Source organism: Rissa tridactyla, chromosome 6 (genome assembly GCF_028500815.1).
Source record: "Rissa tridactyla isolate bRisTri1 chromosome 6, bRisTri1.patW.cur.20221130, whole genome shotgun sequence".
NCBI classification, from domain to species: domain Eukaryota; kingdom Metazoa; phylum Chordata; class Aves; order Charadriiformes; family Laridae; genus Rissa; species Rissa tridactyla.
Genome location: NC_071471.1, coordinates 45,818,963 through 45,845,143, shown reverse-complemented (window position 1 = coordinate 45,845,143; position 26,181 = coordinate 45,818,963). Strand labels below are relative to the sequence as shown.

Sequence of the window (26,181 nt, the reverse complement as noted above, 5' to 3'; positions counted from 1 at the left end):
GCCTTTTTGGTTTTCATTTTTATTATTTTGTTTTCTCTCTCTAAATGCTTCCATGTGAGCAACTTCACTCATCTTTAAAGAATGCATGTGGTACAAAAAGATGTTCATTGAAGTGTTTAGCCCAGTACTGCTTGTACTAGAAAAGGTCAACGAGAAAAATCTCCTTCCTCTAACATTTTTGCAGAATTTTAGTGAAGGAAATGTACATTATATGCAGCAAAACGCGAGGGTTCTGTCCCACCTTGCCTGGAAAACATGTTTTCTGAATGTTTGATGAATTGCTGGTGAAAGCAATCAGTCTCTGGGTTTAAAAACCCTAAGTTACGCTCAACACTTATGACCTTGCCTGCGACGGTGACTCCCTTGGTGTGGTCCTGCTGCGCCCATGTCACCCGCTCCCTCGGGAGCTGATGTGTAGCGGGGCAAAGCCCAGCCCACTCATCTGACGGGTGGAGTCACCTTTTTTCCTGCTTGTTTTGGGTTTGTGTTTGGTTTTGGGGTTTGTTTGGGTTGTGTATTTTTTGTTGGTGTTTTTTTTTTTTTTTTTTTATGAAACGGACGTCTCGCTGGAAATCGCCCTTTTGTCCAAACCTGTTCTGTGGGACCCACCAACCTGTTTCCAGCCCGCAGCCGCCGAGGCTGCCCGGCCGCGGGCCTCCCCCGCCCGGCGCAGGCCGCAGGCCCCGGCCCCTCCCGGGGCGGCTCGCCGGGGAACGCCGCCCCCCTCACGGTGCCGGGGCTGGGCGCTCCCCGGCCGGCCGGCCCGCCCCGGGCCCCGCCGCACCCCTCACGTTTTCCATCAGCCGGGCGCTCCCCGGCCCCCCCTTCGCACCGCGGCGGGGCGGGCGGAAGGAGCCGCGGCCTCAGCGGCTCCTCCTCCTGCCGCTCCCCGCCAGCGACACCGAGCCGTCAGGAGGGGCGGCGGCCACAGCGGCTACGGGGGACCCGTGGTAAGAGCGACCGCCGCGGCGGGACGGGCCGGGGGGCGAGGGGCGAGTGCCGCGGGGCCGGGCCGGTGGGCCGGGCCGGTGTCCCTGGACTGACGGCGAGCTTGTGTCGCCTGGACGGGGCGGCAGGAGCCGTGGCGCCTCGGGGTGACAGCGGCCCGGGGCGACAGGCAGCGGCCCGGGGTCTGGGGGGTGTGTTTGGGGGGGGAGGTCGGAAAATACCCATTTTGCTGTCGTAGCTGCAGTTCGGTGCTGAGCCTGTGTCCGCAGTTTGTCTTGAACTTTTAATTTTGACGTGCCTGGTTATGAAGAGGAAGAAGCCTAAGATGGTAGTCTTGTCAGAGCCGTTACACAACGCTTTTTTTTAACCAAACATTCCTTTCTGCAAACTACTTGTAACGTACTTTACTTTTTCTTAGGCGTGCTTAAAGCGTCTTTAAACTCTTGCGATACTTTAGCTGTGTCGTAAGACAGAAAACAGCATAAAACTCTCAATACTCAGAAATGCGGGGTTCCTCCCTATCCCCATCCAGCTCCTGGATGCTGGGCCGTGGGCAGTATCTTCTTGGAGTAGTTTTCCCTTGTTTATCAGATCAGTGGTAGTTCCTGGAAGGCTCTTCCTGATAAGGAGGAGCCGTTGAGGGAAAAACCTTCTGAAGGGAGTGGCAGGAGCACGGAAAGCAGCTCGGCCAGAAATGGGGATGGATAGACCGAGGTGAAGGTGTGGAGGGAAAACAGGCTGATGAGAGGGAAAAATGCTGGTGCAGTGTGTTTTGATGAAGGAGCCAATTAGTATGTTTTTACGCATCGAAAAGCCTGGCTGCTGTCGGAGGTGGGGGCTCATTCCCTGACACCCCCAGCGTGCAGTGTTTTCTGTTGAGTGAGCGAGTTGGAGCACGTACAATAATGTCAGAAATGATACAAAACCAGTGCTAAGTGTATGGCTACTATGAAGCTTGAGTGTGTGAATGCTTTCCCCACAGCTTGGCTATTTCTATAATTTCCTGTTTTTGGTGCTGCTCTAAGAGTCATGCAGACCACTCTCCTCCCACTGATGCAGCAGATAACTAGTACTGGGCTTTGCTTCCAGTTTTGTCTGTGGCCCAGTCCCCGACGCGTTTCTGCTGAATTTTTTCTTCCTGAAAGTGCCTTTGTAGCTACTCCTGTGACTTCTTCCCCTCCCGCCCCCAAAGCACTCTATATAATATGGTATACCACATACAGTACAGATTCAGCAAGATTTTGAAGGGCTTAATGATTTTATGTCTGTGTCAGCAGTTACATTTCTCTTGCTTGACCTCAGTATGAGGTTAGGAACGAAAATTTGTCCGTGAATCTGGACTTAAAACTCCTGGAGTAGTCATGACCTTCACGTGTATGTTATGTTACTTATTTAGCTTGTTCTTTATAGTACCCAGAAGTTTTGAATCGTCAGACAGGAAATTCTGCGAAATATCAAAAGTCACTAAAAGATATAATCAAACCACAGTAGGATGGAGATACTTTGTGGAGGTATTTATGCAGTCAATACAGTATATTAAAGAAAAAACATTGTAAAGACTGTAGTGTTAGATAACAACTTAAAATACGTAATCCTGATATACTACAAAAAGTCAAGCCCAAGGTGCTGTTTCCTAGACCTCTAGCGAGTTTCAGAAGATGGAGCATCTAGGGGCTCTGTTCAATAACATTGCATTAATCAGAGCTAAGACAGACTATCTTAGTTCTGTGATAGCAATCTAGGCATAAAAAAAGGAAGCTGTAATTAAAGCAGAGATGTAATCAAAAAGAGCATGTGGTTTAATGGTGGCTACAGAAATAGCAGGGCTTTTGAACAAATCGAAAGTTTAATTTATTTTTAGCTAAGGCTCTGTGTAATCATCCACAGAAACTTCTCTGGCAGCTGCAAATGGCAGTTAGAGGCTTACCTTGAATTAAGTATACAACTAACAGTACCAATGTAGTTTCTTTTATTCCATGCATTTGTGTCTGCTACCTTAAAACGTATGTTTCTATTGGATATATTTTTAAATTGTGTTATATAAACTATCAGAAATAAGAACAGAGACTGGTCAGCTGTATGTTTTGTTTTGGGCTGCTTTTGAAGAAGGTAGGAAAAGCCTTTTTTAAAAAAGAAAAAGCAGAAGCTGTGGGTTTATGCTGCTGTGAGCAGCACTTTCACCCATTTGAAACTCGAGTTGTTGTCGTGCACCGAAGCTGAGGTGGTCTCTTTGCCTTTGCTGTTGCCAGTTTATTTGAAAGCAGGTGTGTTTGATATAAATGCCGAATTCCCTTCAGGCAGTTCCCCAAGCTGGGGAGAATGTAGTGCAGTACGGCAAGTGGTAGATAAGTAAGTCAAAGGGCAGCAGTAAGTATTTACAGTGTATTACTACTTTTGTTGCTCCATGTTTGTTCCAGATTTTATCAGAGCTCACTACAAAATGTTGATAGGAAGTTACATCCTGGCGGGGGCAAGCCTGGAGTCAGTTCTGGGTCACAGCGGGGACTTGCTGGTTGTCCTTCTAGAAGAATTTTGTTATGTGCTTGTGATGACCAGGCAGCCAGTCCTGCCTGTGCTTAAGCAGCTCATTTTTTTTGTGTGTGTGTGAAATTGTATCCGTACTGTTCAGCTCTCACAGATGCTGAGCGTGGACAAGTGCTCATCATTAAATTGTAAGAACTTAGACTGAATAGGGTTCGTGTTTTGTTGTTTTTGTTGTTTGGTTTTTTTTTTAAAACAAACACAACCCCTCACAGTGCCACTGTACAGGCTGCAGAGCATCACTGTGCTGTCCAGTTGGTAGCAATGATCTTTTTCCATGACATAAAAAGAAATGAGAAGAAGCCCTACCTACGCATTGCTTCCTTTTTTTTCTTATGCGTTGTCTATTTGAGAGAGAAGATACCAGTAATAGGGAAAATAGGCAAGGTCAAAAGCTTCCGCCCTCCTACTACAAAGCAGTTTGGGGTTTTTTCTTGAGGGCATTGGGAAAGCCTCACCATTAGGTCACTCTGTTCTAGCTTTAGCTCAGCTGTTGTGTTGAGGAAGCACTGGACTTCATAGTTTCCCTCCTTCTTTGGAGCCATTAATTAGTACTCATTTCATCATTAGGAGAGTTGGGCCTCAGATTTAGCCTTTTGGATCCCAACTTCTGGCAGGTTTAAGAACTGTCAACCAAATGACTCCCATATTAAAGATCCAAATGAGTTTTAAATCTTCACAAGGCCTCTGCGTGTGTTAAACCTTACTACAGCCGTTCAGTCAATATGCATGTGAAGTGATACTTGCTGTGATTAATATATGCATCTAATTCACATTCCCAAAAACCTCTTGCTTGGGGAAAAAAGCATGTTAGATTTCTAACTTTAGCCTAGAAAGTTGCTCTCAATTAGGTGTTTTAAGTTGCCTAAAGCAGACAGTGTGAGCATCCCTTTTATTGTTGCTAGAGAGAACAACTTTGACTTTGGAAAATTGTTCTCATTCTATAAACATTACACCTATCTATAGCCCGGGTAACTGGTAATTGGCTGCACTTGGCAGTGTTCTGAAAATACTCAGTTTTACATTAGCTAGGAGAATAAATGTATTTTACAAATATTAGGATTTAGGGGGAAAATATTTCTGTATCATAATAAGCTTTAAGGACTAAAGACTAGATTTGAAGGCCGTAGGCTTGCTTTTTTTAAACTTTGCTTGTTTATGGTTGTTGTGAAACACCTGGCCCTGTGATTTACTACACTAAATTGGTTCTTTCTTGAGTAAGTCCATTCCTGTAAAGAATTTATTGATCAGCTGAAAATGAGCATTGCGTTATAATCAGGAATAAACAGAGGATGTTCATTTGCTCATTGGCGAGTAATAATCTTCCTAGTGTTCCTGGACAGATGCGTGTGTAAGCCCATCATTGTCTAGGAAGCATGAAAGCCGTCACCTTTAAGAAAAAGTTGATGTATTTGCGCACTCATATTTACCCTCTTTTTCAGATGGGGGGGTGCCATGGCTGCCAGCCTGGTGCAGAGCACAGAGGGTTTGTGCGCAGCGTAGGGTACATCCATACAGCTTTTAACTAAGGTCCCGTAGGTGTGCCTTTCTCTGGGGAGTTGTCACTTGAACAGCTTGGCTTCTTCTGCAGCCTGAACAATCTAAATGTAGAGGACCCAGTGGAAAACTTCTGCCTGCATTCAGTTCCTGCTGTTCCCTGTCAGGGCTAGGGAAGGCTGGAGCACTCCACATTTGCAGCGGGGCTGCTCCCTGGCTCTGTGCTTCAGGCTCAGGCACAGCAGCTAATGAAACATTGGTGGTAGGAAATGAGCAATTAGGTATTTTTCTACTAACTGTTTTAGAGTACTGAACGTTATACTGTTGCTTTAGGTTCTGTAGGACTTGCCACACAGAGTGTACTTTGTGAAATGGAGTAATTAGTATTTACCTATTCTGACTTGCACTGATGATGTAGAAAGTTGTTCTTACATGGTAGAACTTAAAAAAAGATGAATATAAATCCCTGAGGCACCAGTCAGTTGAGAGCATAATTCAGACTATTTGTAGCATGATAGTTTTTTGCAACAAATTATTTTATATGACAAGTTGTGAGTTTGAAATAGAACAACTTCATTCTGTTATTTCTTCAAGCATCTCATAAACATATTTTGGTATTATTTCTTGCTTTTTGTGTTGTTAGGAAAGTATCCTTATCTGTGTTGTCATATATGTTTTGACTGTCTGTATTGTAAATATTCCAAAGAGAACATTGCAAGGGTGCGCTACAAAAGGAAACACTTGGATCAGAGCAGAGCAGGAAGCCAAGGTGAAGTTGGTCTCCTGGAATTAACTCATGTTTTTGCTACATGTGGATCTCAAGAGCCCGTGCAGCTATATGTAGGGACGTAGGGTTTAGTTTTTTATGATCTTTCTAATTGAATAACATCATGATTATTAATACAGAAATACTTTATTGGAAGATAATCTAGCATTTTTTGACCTGTGTAAAAGAGGTTTCCTGAGTTTTTGCTGGCATGAGCTCAGCTACATTAAGCCTCGTTGGAAGGGGAACCGATTCTACTAAATTAGTTTTTTCATAGTGGAAGGAAGGCCTGACAGGGAGTCACATACACAGAAGACTTAATGGAAAACCAAATTGCAGGGCTTTTTATCTGTCAGGATGAAGAATATTACACCTGGTGTAGGAGAGATCAACTTCTATGCTGCAGTATGTAAGTCAAAGATAAATCTTGCTCAGGCTGGTAAAATACCACTTAGCCAGTATGATGCTGACTTTGGCTTGTCCTTGGTCTTGCAAAAGCACAGTGGTGGATGCCTCAGTTCACCTCTGATGAGAATCCACAGCATGTTGTAAGGCGCTGAATTCTGCTCTGATGGTTTCATAATCAGGGATCAGTCTCAGAGCAGGTTCTGCTTTCTGCGCAGAGGAGTCCTGTAATTTATAGCTTTAGGCAGCCTTTTGTACTACATCCTGGTAGTTAACCTGGAGGAGGAGTAAAGGCCAAGGGTTTATCTTTACTTGGTGTACTGGGAAGCGAACATAATTAAATTATTTTGAACAAATATAGGTCATGATCTTTTCATCCTTTTTTGTTCTCAAATTATTGGACCTTGGCATAGGTGGATCCTGAACAGCAGCCACTAAATAAATTCCAGGAATGGGTGTGAATGCAGTTGGCTGAGCTTATTTCTATTGCACCTTGAAACACAAGGTTTCTAGCAGCCTTAAAATTGTATTCTTTTCTTTTGCCGCCATTGTGTAATTTGTATTATTGTTATAAATATTTCCAGTTGTAATCCTTTTCTGCTGTGCAGTGGCTTAGAGGGGAGTGTATTTTCAAGATGCCCATTGAAAAGTGTAACACAGATTTAATATCTTATGAAGAGGTCTGTTCACTCTTAGTTTTGCCAAAGCAGCAGTAAAATGCTCAATAGCCTGAGCGGTTCATGGCCTGCAATGTGAAGCGAGATAGCAATGTCCACCATGGGAGCAAAACCTCAGATCTTTACTTAGAGTTTTGAGGTGAGCCTCCAGGGTGAGCACTGGGAACAGGGAGAGGACCAGTAACAGTATTCGGTCTGTATTTTCTTCAGGGCACTCCCTCTTTCCGTGTGTGGTTGGTTTGTTTGGATTTTTTTCCTCCTCTTATGCAGTGCTGCTTTTATGGCTGTGCAAACACAGACCTTGCTGTTCCTGTATCCTCCCACACAGTATTTGTATAGCAGGGTGGACTTCAGCATCTCCCGTTCCCTGGCCTATGTCACCGCTTTCTTGTCAGCAGGCAAGTGCTGCTCATCACTGACAATTTCAGTAAGATGTCGTGGATGTAGCAGAAGAAATTTGGGAAGATGGGCTTAGAAGATGAAATGCAGACAACATTGTGGGGAAAGTCAACTTAGAGGGGTAAATATTTGCTAAGCTAGAGAAATGGCCAACAGAGACTCGATGAAGTACGGAAAAGGTGGTGATCAGGGAAGTTTTTGAACATGAGAAGTCGGTATGTTTGTGGGTCTAGTTTGCCTGGAATCAAACCAGTGTGGGAAAATTTCCCCTTGGAAAAGCCCTGGGTAAGTGCAGTGTTCGAAAGAAGCAAGTGGAACATTTTTATATATATAGTAACATTTTTTTTTCAGATTGCTAATGAAGTTAGCCATTATTTCTCAACCTTAGCTCTGATTGCCAAAGGCTCTTTTAACATTTTTTTTTCAATTTGAAAGGAAAGTTCTACATGGGATTAAAAGCAAGCAATCAAACCTGCTAAGAAAACCAATGCATATCCCAATGCTCCCCACCCTCTACCACAAAAAAAAAACCCAAACAAACCAAGCCTTTTTGCATTAAATTTGTACCTAAAGCTTTATTGAAAAGGCATCTTATCATTTTATGGGAGTGTCCTGTTGTTACTGTATTTACATGTGAAGCTAAAATTAAATAAATAAATAAATTATGGCTTCACACTAAGGGGACAAGATACTCATTTCAGTGCTGTAATAATTTGTATATAAAAAATGTATGTACTGACTAACAGGCATTATGCATGCTAAGAATCTGAGTTGTGGGGGTTTTTTTGTTTGTTTTTTGAGTGACTTGACTAAAAATTGTTCCTTTTTATTTTAGTACCATGACTATGCTTTATTATGTAAAGCCTATTACTGATGTAGTGAGGCTCTGAAGTGCTAGGCTGCCTTCTTTTGATTTATTTTTTCTATTTTTTTGTTTCCTGGCCTCTCTCCTCTCCCATGTGCCCATACCTATGCCCAGAGGCAGCAGTGGCTCCCCTGCCACTGCATACGTATGGCGTCCCAGCCCGGGGCTGGGGCCTGCCAGCTCCCTCCAGCAATCGAGCACGCCTGTGTGCAGGCTGTTAGGACCGTGGCAAAGCGCCAGGAGTGGGAAGCTGCCTGCTCTTTTTCCAGTGGAGGAGGAGAATACGTGTCTTGCTTTCAGCTCTAATCAGAAATGTTGAATTTTTGCTTTTTGGCCTCGTGAGCTTGGAGTCTTAACAGTCTTTGTAGGGGTAACAGCAGGCATTGCCTCCAGCAGTTATGATTCCCTTGGGATAGCCATATCTTGCAAGTGCTCTTTGGATGGGTTTTATAACCTGAATTTGCATCTACTTTGTTAAAGTGTTGTGCTTTATCAAGTTCTGTAAAGTTGCAGTGAAGTGTGGTGGCATTTTGAAGATGTTCAGGGTGGAACATTGTCTCTCTATAGCGTTTAAAAAGCCCCCACGCAGCTGCTGCCATACCTTTATGCTCTTTATTTAGCGTCAGTGAATATTCCAAAGTAAAAATCCATTGTTTGGGTGAACTGCAGGGATAATAATCATGAGAGACCTTTTTCCAAGATTTAGCTTCTAGCATTACAAGGGACACAGATAGGAACCAAATCTTAACATAGGATGTGCGTTGGGCACGCCTGGAAAAATAAACTTAATCTCCCTGATGACTGCTATGTGCAGAGTTTGTACTCCTTTGTGTATATTGCACAGTAGTTGTATGCTGGATTTGGTGCTGTAGGTCTTATGCACTGTGTTAGCATATGAAATGAAAAATTACTTAGAGCTTAGTCATGTAGGGAAGTGCTTGTATAATCAAAAGCTTGTTGTCATTTCAGCTGTAGCAGCCTTGATATTTAAGTGCTTCCAAAACTCCTAGGTGGCGTTGCAGTGAAAGATCTCTTTGGACACCAAGGCCAAAGGCACTGTGGAAAAAATGTTTATCAGGTTATGGAGAGCATCTTGTTAGCATCTCATATGGTGTAAAAATTTCTGTGAGCCTTTACCCTTCAGATGTAATCTGGTTATGAACAGTGTCACGTTAGCTAATCTATAGTCTGTTTTTACAATTGAATATGCAGAATTGGGCCATGATGGTTGTGGGTAGCTTTGACTTTCCTGGGCCTTTCTTGAGGTTTAAATGCAGCCATTTGTGATTGACAGTTTACCCATTTAAAGCCTGATTCTGTAAAATGTCAGCTGTGCGTCCTGCTTTGTCGCCTCATGTGTGGAGCTGGGTGAATTGTTACCTCTGCTACTCTCATCGAAAGAGGCAAGGGGGGTAATGGTGGGGTAATGGTTATACCCCTGGCTGACCCCTCCTCGCTCTTTTGTTTGTAGAAGGGATGGAGAATGAACAAATGGCACAAATGGAAGGGCAGTACTTAAATTTGCCTGCACAGAAACAGATTTTTTTTCCAGTTAAAGGCATCCCTTGTAGATTTACTGGTAAACAGGCTTTTTTCTAATGCTAAGAAACTGTGTTTGCTTATTTGTTGAGTCTGTTAGACACATTACACACTGGAATAGAGGTAAGGTAGGGTTATAACTTCTAGTCTGCTCCGTTCTTTGCAATTTCTGATCGTTCGTTTCTCTCTATTTAAATTTAGGTCAGTACATACAGCATGAATTCCAAACAGTTTTTAAATAAATTGAAGATTTCCTAATTGTATTTTCCTTTAAAAAAAAAAGAAAATGTTTTTCCATTCCACTGTTGCTATGCAAAAGAGCCCTGCAAATCAGAAAGGGAAGTTAACATGATTATGCAAAATGAAAACAAACCCACAAAACTAGCACATACACCCCCACCCAAAACAAACCCAAACCAAAACTCCACAGCTGAAATCCAAAACACAGCAAAACAAGCCAGGTGCAAAAGTTACACTTTAGGGGACACAGGGGAAAGAAAGGAAAGCAATACTGTTCACATGGCAGTTTAAAAATAGACTGGGAATTGTCACTAAAAATCACATTGAAAAAATTAAGACTGATGGTGGATGTTTTCTTCGTCTGGAACAAGCTCCTTGAGTTACTTTTACCATTCTTTTTGATAGTTGTTCCTTCTATAATAAGGCTTTCTGTATTCTGGAAAACAGTTTTCATTTTGTCCTTCATTTAGCTGTCCTTCCTGTTTGACCTCCACTTCTGTTTTGGACAGCTAATGACTTCGTGCACTTCTGTGCTGACAGAGGCACTATCAACTTTGAGAGATCCCATTTGTTCTAGTGATCTTATCCCTTCAGTAAACTCTTCATATTTTATGGCAGTGCTGTAGGCATGAAGCGTATCCCTTCCGCTTCTTACTCTGACCTTGCACTTTTGCAGACGTTTGCATTTAAATGCCTTCTAACACTTCTCGTACAATTATTCACTTGAAGACGTGGCTTCTCTGTCAGATGATTTTCTACTTCTGATTAGTAAGACTGTTCTGTATAGGTTACAAGCTTCTGGCGACTTTAATAGCGCAATAAAATAAGCATTTTCAAGTGATACATCCTTAACAACATAATAAACGAAGTGAGCAGTAAGTAGTAACCGAAACAAATAAGAAAAATAGTCTGAGGAGTGACTCTACAACTGCTTAGATATCTGAACATGTCTATCGGTCCAGCAAAAGGAAATGGGAAGAGGTTTCCCAGGGAAAAGCCTGTGCGTCTTGAGCAGTTTATGTTTAAATTTTGGTAACTGGCTACTGCAGACATGTTGCTTGTTAATTTTTTTGTGGTGTAATTAGTGAAGCGTTACAGAAAATAACTGTATCACACATACTTTTCAGATCTTTGCGATGAATTACCCTGGCTACCCCCCACCAGGTGGATATCCACCAGCAGCCCCAGGTAAGTTGTTTAGATGAAGTGAAAGTTAAATGGCAGTGGTGGTCCTATCTGGAGGTGAAAGGTGGCCCGGACAAAGAACAAGATCACAGAGGGTTTTCTTGACTCACTGAAGCTTTCTGTGCTCTCTTCTTAAGTCCTATTTTGTCTTGGTTGAAGATTCCAATTCATATAATATGGGTGCTCTACCATGTGCTCATATAAGGTCTGTTTTCATTCATCTCAAACGAAGCACACAGCACTAGGAGATGGTCATAATTTGACCAAAATCAATACGTGTCAAACAGTGTCCCGTCAGTACTGAGTCTCGAAGGCAGCTGGTGAGAAACATGAGTGCAGGGAAAAATCAGTCACACAATTTAAAACCATATCCCATAAAAATTAGGACTTTAATTATGACATTGTTCCTAATTCACTGTTCTTAGGCAGATGGTTGTATATGGAAGGGCTGTTAAAAAGGATATCAATTATAATAATATAAAGCTTATGAAATATGTAACTGCTGCTTGGTATCAGGATGAACTTTATAGTTGTTGGTAATGAACTTTACAGTTGTTAGTATTGTTGGTAGAAAGGACTGGAATCATGTGGGTATGGTGAAATGTGGAGTTAGTCAAGTTTAACTTGGGAAGGGGGAGCAGTGTACAGTGAGAAGCCAAACTAGCCTGGGAGGATAAATCCTACTTCTTAGCAGGATATTCTGGCTTAGTTATACTGCTGTGCGGGCAAGACTCTACTGCTGTGGGCAGCCAAGTTTTGTGACTTGGGTATCTGTGAATGTAGTGTGTCATTCTCTCTGCAAATTATCTCTCAAATTAGCAGCCTAAAAGGAATTAGTAAGGCCTTCTTACTGGAGTACCCAGACAACTTTCTAATTTAAGAGAAGCTACTCTCTAGTCAAAATAGGGTGTTTACAGTATTAACTCTTGAGTGTTAACCCTCAAATATGTTTAGAGTTGTTTTAAATGAGAACTTATAGATTCAACAATAACTAACGTCATTAGAAATAGCCAGTGAGGCTTCTCTTTATATCATAATTGCACTGCTACCCTGCACCTCTTCAATTGATTTTTCCTTCTCCCAAACCGCTAGCGTTGAACAGACATTACATTAGAAATGTAAGTAGTAAAGAATAAGTTTAAAAAGGTGTAGTTTCTCATTTGAACACAGCTGTGTTTGATTTCAGGTAGCAGTCCTTGGGGTGGTGCTGCTTATCCACCTTCAAATCCACCTCCAATTGGTCTAGAAAACGTGGCTGGCTATGCCAATCAGTTCAATCCCAACTACATGGCTGGAATGGTGAGTTTGCTTTCATTTAATGTGTTTTACTGTGACTTCCTTAAGTGCAAAAATGTCTTTCTGGCATTGCCACTGAGAAGTTTATCGCTTGAGTTCTGTGCCTTTATGTCTAGTCTGTTTTGGTGTTCACCATTCAATATCATCTATTGAAGAAAATGGTTAGGGCAAGCTATTCCTTATTTTAGGAAAGCAGACCACTAGTTATATGTTGATTTAAGAGCCTAACTTCAGAACTCATGGGCATAAAAGTAATATAATTTGGCTTTTGCTGTGCGGAGGAATAGGGGAACAGACTATTGACAGTGCATATCTACTGTTAATATATTCCCATTGGCAAACACAGGCCAGATTTTGCCTATTACCTGGATTTTGGCCAGTCTGAATAAGGAATGAGGCTATGCAATTTGAAGTATCAATGACTCATCCCTGAAAAGAATATGGGATCAGCTGTCTCTTATAAGCACTGATGTTTAACAGATGGCAGTAAGAACCTTTTACATCGATTGAAGAAAATGCAGACCTTTCTAATGTGACTTTTTTTTGTGCATAAAGTAGGAGTGAGTGACACTTCTGACAACTTAGTCTTCAGAAATCCATTATGCTGCATAACGAATGCACAGTTTGTAGGAAGACATTTGCATTATAGATGCCATTCTGAGGCATTGATTAAATGAAGTGATTTCACAGCCAGCAGTCAAAATGAGCAACAGACTATCTAGGGTGCACATAGCAATATCCACAGCAACTAGCTTCTAAGAACACTGCAATTATCAAATGTCAGTTCTTCTGGTCCCCCTGTAGAATAGGGTCCGAGCGTGGGAAGGTGATACTGCATGTGGAGTTCAGTATCTTTGTGGCAGTTTCTGATGATGTCTTTCCAAATATAGTCTCGGAACTCTTTGCTACTTGTAGACTACTAATGCGTCTAGTGCATCGTAAAGCAAACAGAGGTTGCTCATAGTAAATCCCTGCACTCAGATGATGCTGTGGTCGTGTAAGGCAGCCATGGACAGAGAAGGGATAAACATAGTTTTGTGTAGCTGGGATTAATTGGCATAAGTTCTTAGAATAAGAGATGTGTGGCTATTGGTGCTCTTGCTTCTGAGTGGTGTGTAATGCTGGATGCGGTGGCAGGTGTGTGTCTGTTGGTTCTGCTGCTTGATGTATGGCAGCTGATGATTACGGTAAAGCAAGAGTCAACTGAATACAGGTTTTTTTTCCATCTTGCTTGCTAGTAAGACATGATTATTGCAAAGTTCTTTGGTGGATGCAGAACTACTGATCTGTTTCGGTGGGGAGGGAGGTTGTATTCTATTAAGCACATTACTGAAACTCAACCATTTGTAAACCTTCCCATCTCTTGCTTTATTGACTGTCATTGCAGGCATCCAACCTGGCAGGGACCTTTGGAGGGGCAAATGTACCACAAGGCCCATATCCTTCAACGCCTGGGGGTTATCCTCCAGTCCCTCCGGGTGGCTTTGGGCAACCTCCATCAGGACAACAGCCCTCTTATGGAGGGTATCCTCCACCTGGAGGAAATCCACCATCAGGAATGCCAGCTTACCCAGGATACCCAGGCGGCCCTGTGCCAGGCCAGCCCACGCCACTGCCTGGTCAGCAGCCTATGAACTACCCAGGACAACCACCAGCAACTTACCCAGGGCAGCAGCCCATGCCAAATTATCCACCAGGCCCAGCTGTGAATCCGTCTATGCCCTCTTTCCCAGGAACTACAGGGCCTACGGTCTCTCCAGTAACAGTAAGAGCATTCAGTGCGTTTGTTTTGAGATGTGATGGTGTATGTGTTTCTCTACATTTTCTTTGTTTTTATAAGTGTAAACCTGGCCTAAAATTCAAAAGAAAGTCATGAGAAGAACTTTGACTAAAGAGAGAGATGGATCCTTTCCAAATGTGAGCAATATAGGCTCATATGACTTGAAACAAATGCTGTTTTACCACATTATCTGAGAAGAAATATTTGATGTGAATTCAAATTTAATGAAATTTGCCTTTCCCAACTCAACGAAGTATTGCCCGTTATATATACAGTTTCATCAAACCTTAATTAACTGGACAGAAGATTTAATAGCAGTGAACCTTCTTGGCTTTGCATTTTCTCGTGATTTGGGTGTAGAAACGAACAAATTGTTTAAGGTAGTGGTTTTTTGAGTTTTCTCTGTTACTTTTCTAACAAAAAGAAAAATGGTGACAGTGGTCATCTTTCCTAAGTAGTAGAACACAGTCTTTTACTGATTAACACTAATATGCAAATCAACTTGGTCTGATTTTAGCATGGATACCGAGGCACGATCACTGATGCACCAGGATTTGACCCTCTGAAGGATGCAGAAGTCTTAAGGAAGGCCATGAAGGGATTCGGTGAGCAGTCTATGGATTTACATTTCAATTAAAAGTAGAATTGCAGCTTTGATTCAGCAATGCCGTTCTCCCTTGTTACCTGTGTACTGAGTGGGCCAGTTCACACGTGGTTGTCCTTTGTTATCAGAAGAATTATTTGGGAGTGCATGTACGCGTTAACAACATTATGAGTTTGGTATTTGATTTTGGGTTTTTTTTCATATTCTTACTGTATTTGTGATTGACAGTAGAGGTTGAAGTTCTGTGGTCATACACAAGAGGAGATAGCATAGATGAATTAAAGGCATACATGGCCTTCAGTTGGTTTTAGAACAGATAGGATCAAATGGAAACAGAAAGCTGAGTCCTCACATGACGTGCATGCTCATTCTGTGGTGTCTGTGTGCGTGTACAGGAACCGATGAGCAGGCTATTATCGATTGTCTCGGAAGTCGTTCAAACAAGCAACGGCAGCAGATCATCCTGTCCTTCAAAACAGCTTATGGAAAGGTAAATACCTCATGAGAACAGAAGGACTAAGAGCCTACATCCCTTCACTGGAAGTCAGAAGACTTAGTGTTTGGGAAAAAAAGATTGGAAGTTGCTTAAGGGGAAGATGGTTCACAAATCATAGCCTGTTTAGGGTTCTGCTTTTACCCACTCTTGATTTCTTCATGCAGTGTTTCAGATGAAACATACAAAGCAGTTTCTCTGCTAAACGGTTACTTTGATGCTTTGGCCTGTGGACATTAATTACCTAGATATGCATGTCACGCTGTACTGGTTCTAGCGTTGTTAAGCGGAATAGCTTTACTTCTGAAGTACTTATGGATAAAGAATTCTAATTAAACTCCACACACAATTTTGTTGCTTACATTTGTCAATTTTGGTCTTTTATGCGTTTTTTCCTTGTTTTTATTTTTCATTAGGATTTGATCAAGGATCTCAAGTCTGAGCTATCAGGTAACTTTGAGAGGACAATCTTAGCAATGATGAAGACACCTGTCATGTTTGATGCTTATGAAATCAAGGAAGCTATAAAGGTTTGTGTAGGAGATAGAAATTTATAAGATAGAGGAAATTTTGAGCTGATAAAATTTTTGGTAGTCATTTAGAAGCTTGAACTTACATTCCTTCCTCTCCGTCCAGATAGTCAGCCTGCTGTTTGACTGATATGTACCCTGTTTCTTGGAGGTATAGGATAGTAAAACTGAGAAATGTTATTCCCATAGGTTAAAGGTAAAGACTGTTTAATAGGTTTGTGTTGTAACAAAAAATATATTTATAAATAAATACACAAAAAAGGCAGAAACTGAGCTCTAACGGTCTCTGCAGTTCATTTATTACGTAGTCTTGAGTAAGCCACTGAGGCGTCTCTCTTCTAAGCTAGCTACTGCATGGGGCACCTTTCTTTCTGTATTTTTGCTTTGAGCTGTGATGAAGCTGATTATAAAACGCTCAACTTAGAGTTTCTTTACGCTCAGTGCTCAAGAATAGTCCAGAAAACTAGGTTCATAAAGATTTTGGGCAGGGTGTACCTCCTTTTTATCTTTCCCTCCACCTCAAAAGTGTATTTTCCTAGCCCATGCTGAACCTTTTCTAAAATATTATGGAAGTATTGTGTACTTTCTCTTTAAAGCAATCAGACTTTTTTTATAAATATTTAGGGTTCTAAAATAAAAACAGGTCAAACATTTGTATTTCAGGACAATGTTTAAGTGAAGGTGAAATAAATATTTCTGTTATTGAGTCAGTATGTATATTTACATGTTCTTTGGCCATAATTTTAAAGTAGCTAGGAGAATGAAATAGTATTAGCTGTATTGTAATTGCAATTGCTATCTATTAGTGGAAGTTACCTATTAGAATTAACAAATTCGTCTTTAATGGTAGAGAAAATTGATTCTTAAAATGCCCAAAATGTGGTGTGAAGGATTACATTTTAAAATAAAATTTTGTCTTGATAATTATTTTAATTATCTGTTCAATTTGTGTCTTTAATACATGTCTGTGTCTTGGAAATATGTTGTAAATAGCATTTAAACTACTTGCTTTGACGTCTCCTATAACCAGTGTATATTCTGAATTGTGTTTTATTGTATAATTTTACTACATTTCTTTTATACTAAGTTGTAGAAGTAAGATGAGAATCTGAAGAGTGTGTTTTCTCTTTATGCTTTGTTTTAGGGCGTTGGCACAGATGAAAATTGTCTCATTGAAATCTTAGCTTCTCGGAGCAATGAGCATATTCAGGAACTCAACAGGGTTTATAAAGCAGGTTAGAATTGTTACATCAAAATTTACTTCCTTTCCTTCCTTACTCACTGACTGACAATATGAATTTATGAAATGAACAGGGGTGTATGATGATTCATGACTGTGTCCCTCTTCCAGAATTTAAGAAAACTCTGGAGGAAGCAATAAAAAGTGACACATCTGGACACTTTCAGAGGCTTTTAATTTCACTTGCTCAGGTACTTGCGTGACAGGATGTTGGAGTTTGGGTTTCGTGTGTTTGTAGGGTTTGGTTTTTGTTTGTTGTTTTGGGGTTGGTTTTTTTGTTTTGTCTTTTTTTTTGTTTGTTTGGTTGTTTTTTTTTGTTTTTTTTGTTTTGTTTTTTTTTTTAAAAAAAAGGCCTACCAGTAACACTTTTGTATATTCAAATTCTTTCAGGGAAACAGAGACGAAAGTACAACTGTTGACATGTCTCTTGTCCAAAAAGATGTGCAGGTCAGTAGAAATTCTTCATCGTTTCTAAGTATAGTCATCTTAATACACTTACATTTGACTGTGTGGTTTCTGCTTACTCTTAGTTTTGTACACCTTGTGACTTCTTCTGATGTAGTGCCTGTGTTTTAGTGGATGGTAGTGATCTGAAAAGTGCTGATAGAGCATTACAGCATTACAGCTCCATGGCAAAGATCAAGCTCTTAGGGATAGAGTCCATAGTTGTTTTTTTTAACCTCTCATTCTGTCAGCTTTTCCAAATGTTGGGTGACTCCGTTGTGCTGTTTATTAAGGGAATGGCCCAAAGAGATTTTAGGTGATGTATGTGTGGATTAAATTTTAATCTGTTGAACATCTGCAACAGCCTTTGCCTGTTATTTAAAGAACTCTGGATTTTTGCAACAAATAAGGCACTTGGACCTAGTAACTCTTGCCCCGTTACTTTTTTTGTGTTCTGTTTCACCACATAGCAAACAGAAAACTCTGGACCGTTTCAGGACACTATTGTCACATAAATAGTAATGAAATCAGCTTTTTACATAGAATACCTTAGCCAAAACACAGGAACGTGCCAGAACATACCTAGAGGTGTAGAAAAGAAGCTAAATGTAAGCCCTGTTAGGAACAACAGTTTCTGGGTACTTTTTAAACGATTTTCCCTGCTTTAGTAATCTGGAACTCTTGTGTTTGAGCACTTACGCATCAATAAGCTAGGAAGACTGCAAGCATAGCCTATATAGGAATGTTAGAACTAGTTGCTATTTATTGCTTGCTCCCATTTTCCAGCAGTGTATAGACTAAGAAATAAGTATAAAAGGAGAGGCTGTAAGGAAGCAGATCTGTAACTCAGCTTTTCAGCCTGACTGCTTTTCTGAGTAACAAAGTTTGAATTCCCTTTTGTGTTTAGGAGCTATATGCAGCTGGAGAGAACCGTCTAGGAACCGATGAATCCAAATTCAATGCCATTCTGTGCACAAGAAGCAGGGCCCACCTCAGAGCAGGTAATGGTGTCCTCTACATAAACAATAACTTGATTCTGTTGTATGTAGTGATAAAGATGTTCAGCATCGCTCTGTGCCTGAATTTCCCTCATCTGTAAAATGAAAGTGAATGAAAACCCTCAGTGAAAACCAGGGTGAATTCTGCTGAGGGAAAGGGTACACAAGAGCCGTGCATTATGATCCATCTCTCCTAAACATCAGAGCAGGTAGAGGTCATACTTGTTCAAAGGTTTCACTAATAAAAGAAAAAACTAGAATTGTTTCAATTTTGCATGCTCATGTGTGCACAAGACACTTGCAATCCTTACCTTCCTCTTTTACTTGTTAGTGATTAGGTGTTGCATCAGTCTATAGCGGTGTAAATGTTTTAGTAACTAAAAAGGACTTTTGCAATGTGCTACATATTGAGGCACTTACATGGAGAGGAAAGGGATGGGGGTGTGTGTATGTGAGATCCTCAATGTTTTGTTCTTAATTTTATTGACATCCAAAGCTTTCCTAGGTGAATTTTCACTATTTCCCTTACAGTGGTTTCTTGGTCTAGCCCTTTGAAAATGAAGACAGAACTAGACAAGCTAGAAGGAACATGGTGATGTGTAAATGGAACAGTATGGTTGATAACATAGTATTAGTCTTTGAGATGTTAAAATTTGTGTGAGTAGATGGTAGTATCAAGTTGAGAAGTGTGATTGAAATGAAGCCATCCAGCATACACCAGTGTCACCTTTTTTTGTGAGGCTGACTCCTGAAGTCTTTCTCTTGCATTAACAGTCTTCAGCGAGTATCAGAGGATGTGTAACCGGGACATTGAAAAAAGCATTTGTCGTGAAATGTCTGGAGACCTGGAAAAGGGCATGCTGGCAGTAGGTATGTGTCGTCTTAGCAAGTTCATTCCTGGTATTCCACTACAACTGGCTGGGATGGTGGCATCTGTGACTTCAGCTAAGGGTGTTCTTCTTCGTAATAATTCCAGTTTTCTGCTTTTTGTGTTGAGCTTTCTGTGAAGTCACTTGTGATTAGTAAAGCAGGGCACTCAATTCACCTCAGAATGACAGATGAAGCTTTTGCTTCAGGCAGCTGCAGAATTTAAATTTCACATGTTAAAGTGAGGAGAGAATTATTAACTGTACCTGGCATTGTTTTAAGAATTGATGAGAACTTGTACCAACCGCTGAGTCAGTGAGAATGGAATATTTGGGACAGATTTGGAAGTTAAGCACAATATAAGCATTAACTCTCTAATTAGTTACCTCTACCTCTTCTTAGTAGAAAGAAAACTTAAATTTGATTGCAAAGGGGTTATTTTTTATCACATATCCTGTTGTGACAGCTTTGTTAAATCTTTGTTTTTAAGTGCCTCCAGTACTTCTGAAGAGTAAACCCTTAGCTTAAGTCTTACCTTGGTATAGTTACCTCAAGTCTACTGTTGTCCCTTGGGATGTAGTCATTAGTTTCCATGGGGCTGGGACAAGGCCTCAAGTGCTTGTGCAGTAGTTTTATTTGGAATGTTTTATTCTACATAAAATTGTGGACCTCTTTCTCTGGCTCGTCTTTTGTGTCTCGTCTCTTAGACAAGACTGCTGCTTTACATCTCTGTTTCTTTTTCTGTGTATTACTGTGAATTTACTGTGGTATCTAGAGCTACTGCTTTAAAAATGGTGTTCTTTGGTTTTGCATATGGTAGTGACTGAAAAGTGATGTAACAAAAAAAAAAAAACAAACCCTCCTACCGAAATAAATAGGAAAAACGTACTTTGCATCACTTGGAAACAAGATGGGAGAGGACGTTTGGCTCAGCTGAGACAGATTTTTTTCATGGAAGTTTCTAAGAAAATCTTGCAAAATGGAAATCAATTTTAAAAGCCTCATTTTTTCACTGCATATGTGAACTATGTAACTATTGTTCTTACTCTGCTTGGCCAAGCTGACACTATAGTGGACGTTTTATGACCCAAACTGGGTCCAGCTCTGTTGATGTGATACATTTGCAGACCTTTTCCAGGATTCAGAATTTGTCACCTCAAAACGTATTGTTAGAAAACCAAATCTAGGGAAAATAAATATTTCCCCGTGTTTGTAGGAAAAGATTGCCATGGTAAAAAAACTGTAATGTCTGAGTTTGGAAGTCCTTTGACCTCGTGGAGCTTTGCAGTCACTTGACAGTCTCCATGTATATACAGATTCAGAACTGGGACTGTAGCTTGCAAATGAGTCAACAGCCTTTTGAGCAAGAATTGTCTTAGAATCATAGAATGTGTTGGGTTGGATGGGACCTTTAAAGGTCATATAGTCCAACCCCCCTGCAGTAAGCAGGGACATCTTTAACTAGATCAGATTGCTCAGAGCATCATCAAGCCTGGCTTTGCTCAATATTCACTGAATAACTTCTTTATTGAATAGATTTTGGTTTGGGTGTTTTTTATTTATATGTATATCTGTGTATATACACACACATATATATCAGTCAATGCTGTTAGCATCATTTGTTCTGTGAACCTTATTTTCAGGAAAAAGAGGTTTTCTAATTGAAAATATTTAATTTTGCTTTCTTTAAAGCTTTCTGGATTGTACAACTGGTAACTCATAATAACATCTTCAAACATCTCAAAGTGCAAGTGTGTTGTTTTAGCTAAATACAGTGATAAAGAAACATGCATTTCATTTGTCATTTGTTTTTGAATTGTATTATATTATCATTGACAATTGTGTGTGGTGAACTGCTAGCTCTCATCTACATTTTCCTATTCAGAAAAGTACTTTTTCCTATATAAAATGCGTGTTGCTGTGAAATACATATTTAGGTTTAGCCCTTTTGTTCTGTATTGATTTTATGTGATTGCTTTTGATACCTTCTTGTGCTGTAAAATATAACTCAGGTGTGGTTTGTTTTCTGTGTAGTTTGCCGCAGATTGCATGATTGTTTACTTGTAACCAACATAGGGTCAATATATAGATCTTAATTCTGATGAATGATGGAGGATTCTTCCATTATCCTGATAAACAGGACTGATTTGATTTAGATTTTGCTCTTTCAGATTTCTAACGAACTGTGCTAAATAAGTACATAATCCATGATTACTAAATAAGCATGTCAAGAATTTTTCAGGAGTCCTGGTGCACTTTGTGTCTTAAGAAAAAAAAAAAAAAAGTGTAACTGACTTTAAAATAAGGGTGAGGTTTCTATCATAGGCAGCTTCCCAACTTGAATTTGTCATACCTTGCAGATGCATGGCCTAAAAATTCCTAAATTAGGAAAAAGCCAGGAGCACCGCTATTTATGTCTTCCTTCAAGCCTTCTGCCCCCTCCCCTCTTTTCCCTTCATAAGCAAGAATCTGGTCGTTAAGACTCTACACATTCATTATGGCTGCTTCACACTAGATGTTTTGTAGCGACTGAAAAGTTTGTTTTGAGCCCTGAAGTGTAGTAGGTTCTTTAACTTTATTGCAGCTACTGTTTGGATTAAAAATCATTTCAGTGACTAACTGAAGGAGTGGGAGAATGAGCTGCATTGTATCAACTGTATGTTTATGTAAAATTAAAGCATGTGACTATCCAGGGTAAGCCTAAAAAATGACTGAGTTCTGATAGAGAACAAATACCTGATTTCTGTAATACTGTTTCTTTTTGCAGTTAAGTGCCTCAAGAACACACCGGCTTTTTTTGCAGAGAGATTGCAGAAAGCTATGAAGGTAGGTGCCTGTGACAAGATACATATAGCTTGTTTTTTAAAAAATGCTGGTACAGCTCATTGGAATGAATTGTTCAGCTGATGGTATTACATTTTTCAGTGGGCAGTTGACTAACAAGATGCAATCATTATTATGACAGGCTGGAAAAATCAAGCTAATTTGATCCACTTAAAGGGATGCATGCAACCATACCTTAAACAAAGGAAGCTTTCACTTGATAGAACACAAATATGCTTAAGACTCATTGAAATTGATGTCTTTAAAGCTGAAATAAATAGGCCATTAATCTCACCAGACTTCCCTGACCCTTGTCCCCCTTGCAACCCCCTTTTTTTTTTCCTAACTATTTTTATGTAGAGAAATGACTGTTAGTGTCCTGACAGTAAATTTAATTTGTTAAAGCATGATAGGCCAAATTCTGTTCAGGCTTATTGAGGTCAACAGGGTTATGCTGGTAAACGGTTGGCTGTTTGTGGGGTGATGTTTTGTTTTATTTTATTTTTTTTTACTAGTGCTGTATCATCCAGCATTTTCGCATGTTATTAATATGTTATATTGTTGTTTTATTTGTTTCAGGGAGCGGGAACAAAAGACAGAACTCTGATTCGAATCATGGTATCACGCAGCGAGGTTGACCTGCTGGACATACGTGCAGAATATAAGCGGATGTATGGCAAATCCCTCTACGCAGATATCACTGTAAGACTTGGAGATTTTATCTTCCCTGCCGTGACATCCTTTCTGCTAGATCCTTACACTGAATAGCTATTAACTGCGCTGAGTCTGGCTGGTTGTGTTTGGTTTTGCTGCATTTGTCGGGAGAGTGGAGGCTGAAGTGCCAGAGAATAGACAGCGCTTGCTTTTGCACGGGGGCTAGATGGACTAGAGAGGGAAGGAAGCCAACAGGCAAGGAAGGAAAGGGAAATTGGTCCGGAGGGATTTCTGAGACCTGGTTTTAAGTCTGATCTCTGCCCCAGTCTCTGTATATGATCTTGTAGAAACCACTTAGTCTTCCAACTGAGTAGTGATAGTGCTCTACCTCATGTGTGTGTTGAAAGAGTTCAAAGCTCTTAATGTGCTTTTAAAAGATTGCCATCTCTTTCTCCTGAAAGTACAAAATTTTGGAAATAGACTAAGCTTCAGATTCTTTAGCAGTTGATCCACCCTGCTATTGCTATTGACAGCTATAGCAACAGTCGAGAGGATGCCTGGCCAATGGGGAGGGTAGTAAGAGCTGGAGGAGAGTGAGTGGTGCCACTTTCATTCACCTTGTAATGAAGGTACCAGATCTGTTAAGCCCTTACTTATGCCTTCTGCTGTTGACACTGAGGGACTGCAACTTGGAGGTGTTTGTAAGGAATCCTGCAAAGATAGTGTGCGCCAAAAAGTCTTAATGTGAGTCTTCTGCTAGCAACTATATCATCTTTCTGCCCATGCACCACAGAGGCTCACCTCGCAGAAGCTTGTTCCAAACATGTAACTATGGAGTGAAGGTGTGCTTCTGCTACAGTAGTAACATGACCTGTAACCACCAATGTCTGAGTAAAAAAGCAGTGAGACATTGGTGGAAAAGCTCTGTGTATTTTTCTTTTTTTTCCCCCTTCTCTTTGATCTGGCATTAAAATAATTTTACTGTTCAGAAACAGGAGCAGGCCATAACCATTTAATGGGCTGAACTTATTCGAAACTTGGTTTCAGTAAATATGGAGCATGCATGTGCATCTACTTACTTCTGCAAAAGTGGAGCTGAAAACATCCTTGGAAAGAAAGTTCTTAATTCTTCTCTCTTCTTTTTTTTTTGTAAGTGGACAGCAGTTCTTTCCTTTCAGCACATATATCAACAGGGATGTTTTGTATTTTGTGGATTGTGCTTTACACCTGCACAGGATTTATCCTGATATTTGATATATGCAGTCATACCTGAAGATGAAGGATGAGATAAATGTGCTAGCTGAAACTTCTGTGAAAAGGATTGGCAAGTCTCATCAACCAGAAGTAGTTCATGAGCAGCTCCCAGGGGAACAATTTTTACTCATAAGGGCACCAGGCAAAACACAGTTAGCAGGGCCTTTCGTGATTAACTGTTGCTGTTTATGAAATATTTCAGTCTTTTCAATGCATGTTTGTGTGTGCATCCATACTAACTTTCACTGCCCACAACGTTAAAGCGATATTCTTTAATTGTGGGGGGAAAAAAAACTTAGGTCTTTCGATACCAGGGCATTGTTTTTAATGTTTGAACATAACAATCAGTAAACATTCACTCGCTGCCTCTGGAAAAATGCCCACATTGACTGCAAGAAAAAGGACTTCTGTATTAATTTTTTCCATATTTTCATACCTTTTGCTGGAAGATGGCTTTTCAGTGAGTTTTTTATTGAACTATTCCCAGGTAAGTTGTTGAACGGGTATACTAAATTCAGTTTGTTAAATAAATGTATTCTCTATGGACACTTTCAGTTCCAGTTATGGAAGGAGAAGGTTTTACTGTGTACTTCTATTAAAGTGATTTATAATTAAAAGGCTTTTTAATTTATTTAATTTTTTTTTTAAAGAGGTTAACACCTGCTTTCTTTCGGGCCTGGCTTTATCTCTTTTGGTTGTTAATGTCGTGTTTAGGATGCTTGCACTTCTTTTTCCTCTATTTCAAGGCACAAATCTTCAACTTTTCTTTTTTGGGGTTTCTTTCCAGGGTGATACTTCAGGAGACTACCGGAAAATCCTACTCAAGTTGTGTGGTGGAAACGACTAAATGAAGCATTGAGCTTTTCTTAAAAAAGCTGCTATTTTCGTTTTTTTATTTTAAAGCATCTTTTTTTTTTTCTCCAACAGTAAATATGTAATGACAATGACCTGTTTCTCCTAAAGCAATTAAATTTTTAAAGAGAATATTGCATATATCTTCCCTTTAGTTCAAAAATAATAGTTAACAAATGCCAAAAAAAAAATATTTAGCTTATGTGCCATCTGCTCAGGATTCTGTGTAGTACTCTCAGCAGTCCATGAATGACAGGTCATTACTTCTTTTCTGCTTATATTATGCTGAAATAATGTGTTTGCTTTATGGAACAAAAATCAAAGTTCTGTGATTTTAAGGTTTTATTTTGTATAAACGTTACGTTCCATTGTAGTGCAAGTTTTATACATGTTGTATGCAGAGTTGGTTTTGTGCTAGCCTACTCCCTGAGAGTGGGAGAGTGGAGACAACGGCCTTGAGTTTTTGTGTCTAGTTAAGACTGTTTTAAAGAAGTTTTGTCAAGTTCTGTTTTATTTCCTTGATTGTTTCTGAGGAAGATGTGTTCCACATTTCATTCTCACTAGGGCGACTGTCACAAGGCAGTGGTAACGTTGACATTAGTAAAGATTGTGTGGTTAATGTTTTAAGGTTTTGGATTGTGCCTTAAATATATGTATGTAAGAAGAGATTATGAAATTAAAGCTGTCTATCTTCAAACTCTTTGCAGACTATGCTTTTTTGGTGTTCATGTTGATTTATGCATGAGTGATGACTTGGTTTATGTAGCTTAGTTTTTCCATAGAAGTTCCCTGCTTGATTCCAAGAATTATTCAGAAATGGTCGTGTTGACAAGAGTCTGGGACTCGTGTGCTGTTGATGAGCAGTTGTCCGTACATGATGTATGGAATCTGTAGTTATTCCTCAGTAATTTCATTTTGCATGTTGTAATTTCTCTGACTCTTGGAACTCTGAACTTTTATTCTTTGCTAGCATGGATGACATCTCTTCAGCTTGTCATTCTCAAAATAGAAACACGTAAAGGAAAAAACAGTAAAGGGGGGAAGAAGTTTGGAGCTAGGTCAGTGAAAATAGACTGCTTGTTAATCAAGAATGTGCAAACTCCTTCTCTTATCTTATTTCACATACACACACAGGCACACACATGCACACCCTCTCGCCATTCTGAGGTAGGTCAGTCAAGTCCTTTTTCCTAGAAGAAGTTGTGGTGGCGTTTATCATGGAAGAAAGTGGAGGTGTCATGGCGGTGGATGTTGGAATTAATTCTGGGTTGCACTGTCACTATG

The 26,181-nt window shown here is 40.2% G+C and overlaps 1 protein-coding gene across 1 annotated transcript; it reads left to right on the top strand.

The window, feature by feature from the left end:
• The first annotated feature begins 777 nt into the window (after positions 1-777).
• On the top strand, positions 778-25,594 carry ANXA11 (annexin A11). Its single transcript, XM_054205069.1, has 15 exons — positions 778-950; positions 11,005-11,065; positions 12,249-12,361; positions 13,746-14,123; positions 14,656-14,743; positions 15,138-15,232; positions 15,652-15,765; positions 16,910-17,000; positions 17,117-17,196; positions 17,396-17,452; positions 18,357-18,450; positions 19,222-19,317; positions 22,082-22,140; positions 22,717-22,839; positions 24,833-25,594. Exons 2-15 carry the CDS (start codon positions 11,014-11,016, stop codon positions 24,890-24,892), a joined length of 1,500 nt encoding a protein of 499 aa, XP_054061044.1. The 5' UTR covers positions 778-950; positions 11,005-11,013; the 3' UTR covers positions 24,893-25,594.
• Positions 25,595-26,181: the final 587 nt, after the last annotated feature.

Excerpts from the sequence above, each read along its gene's own strand:
- ANXA11 (XM_054205069.1), top strand. The coding sequence starts at position 11,014 with ATGAATTACCCTGGCTACCCCCCACCAGGTGGATATCCACCAGCAGCC. Across the intron at positions 15,766-16,909 it reads AAATCAAGGAAGCTATAAAG|GGCGTTGGCACAGATGAAAA; the intron begins GTTTGTGTAGGA and ends GCTTTGTTTTAG. Across the intron at positions 19,318-22,081 it reads AAAGGGCATGCTGGCAGTAG|TTAAGTGCCTCAAGAACACA; the intron begins GTATGTGTCGTC and ends TTCTTTTTGCAG.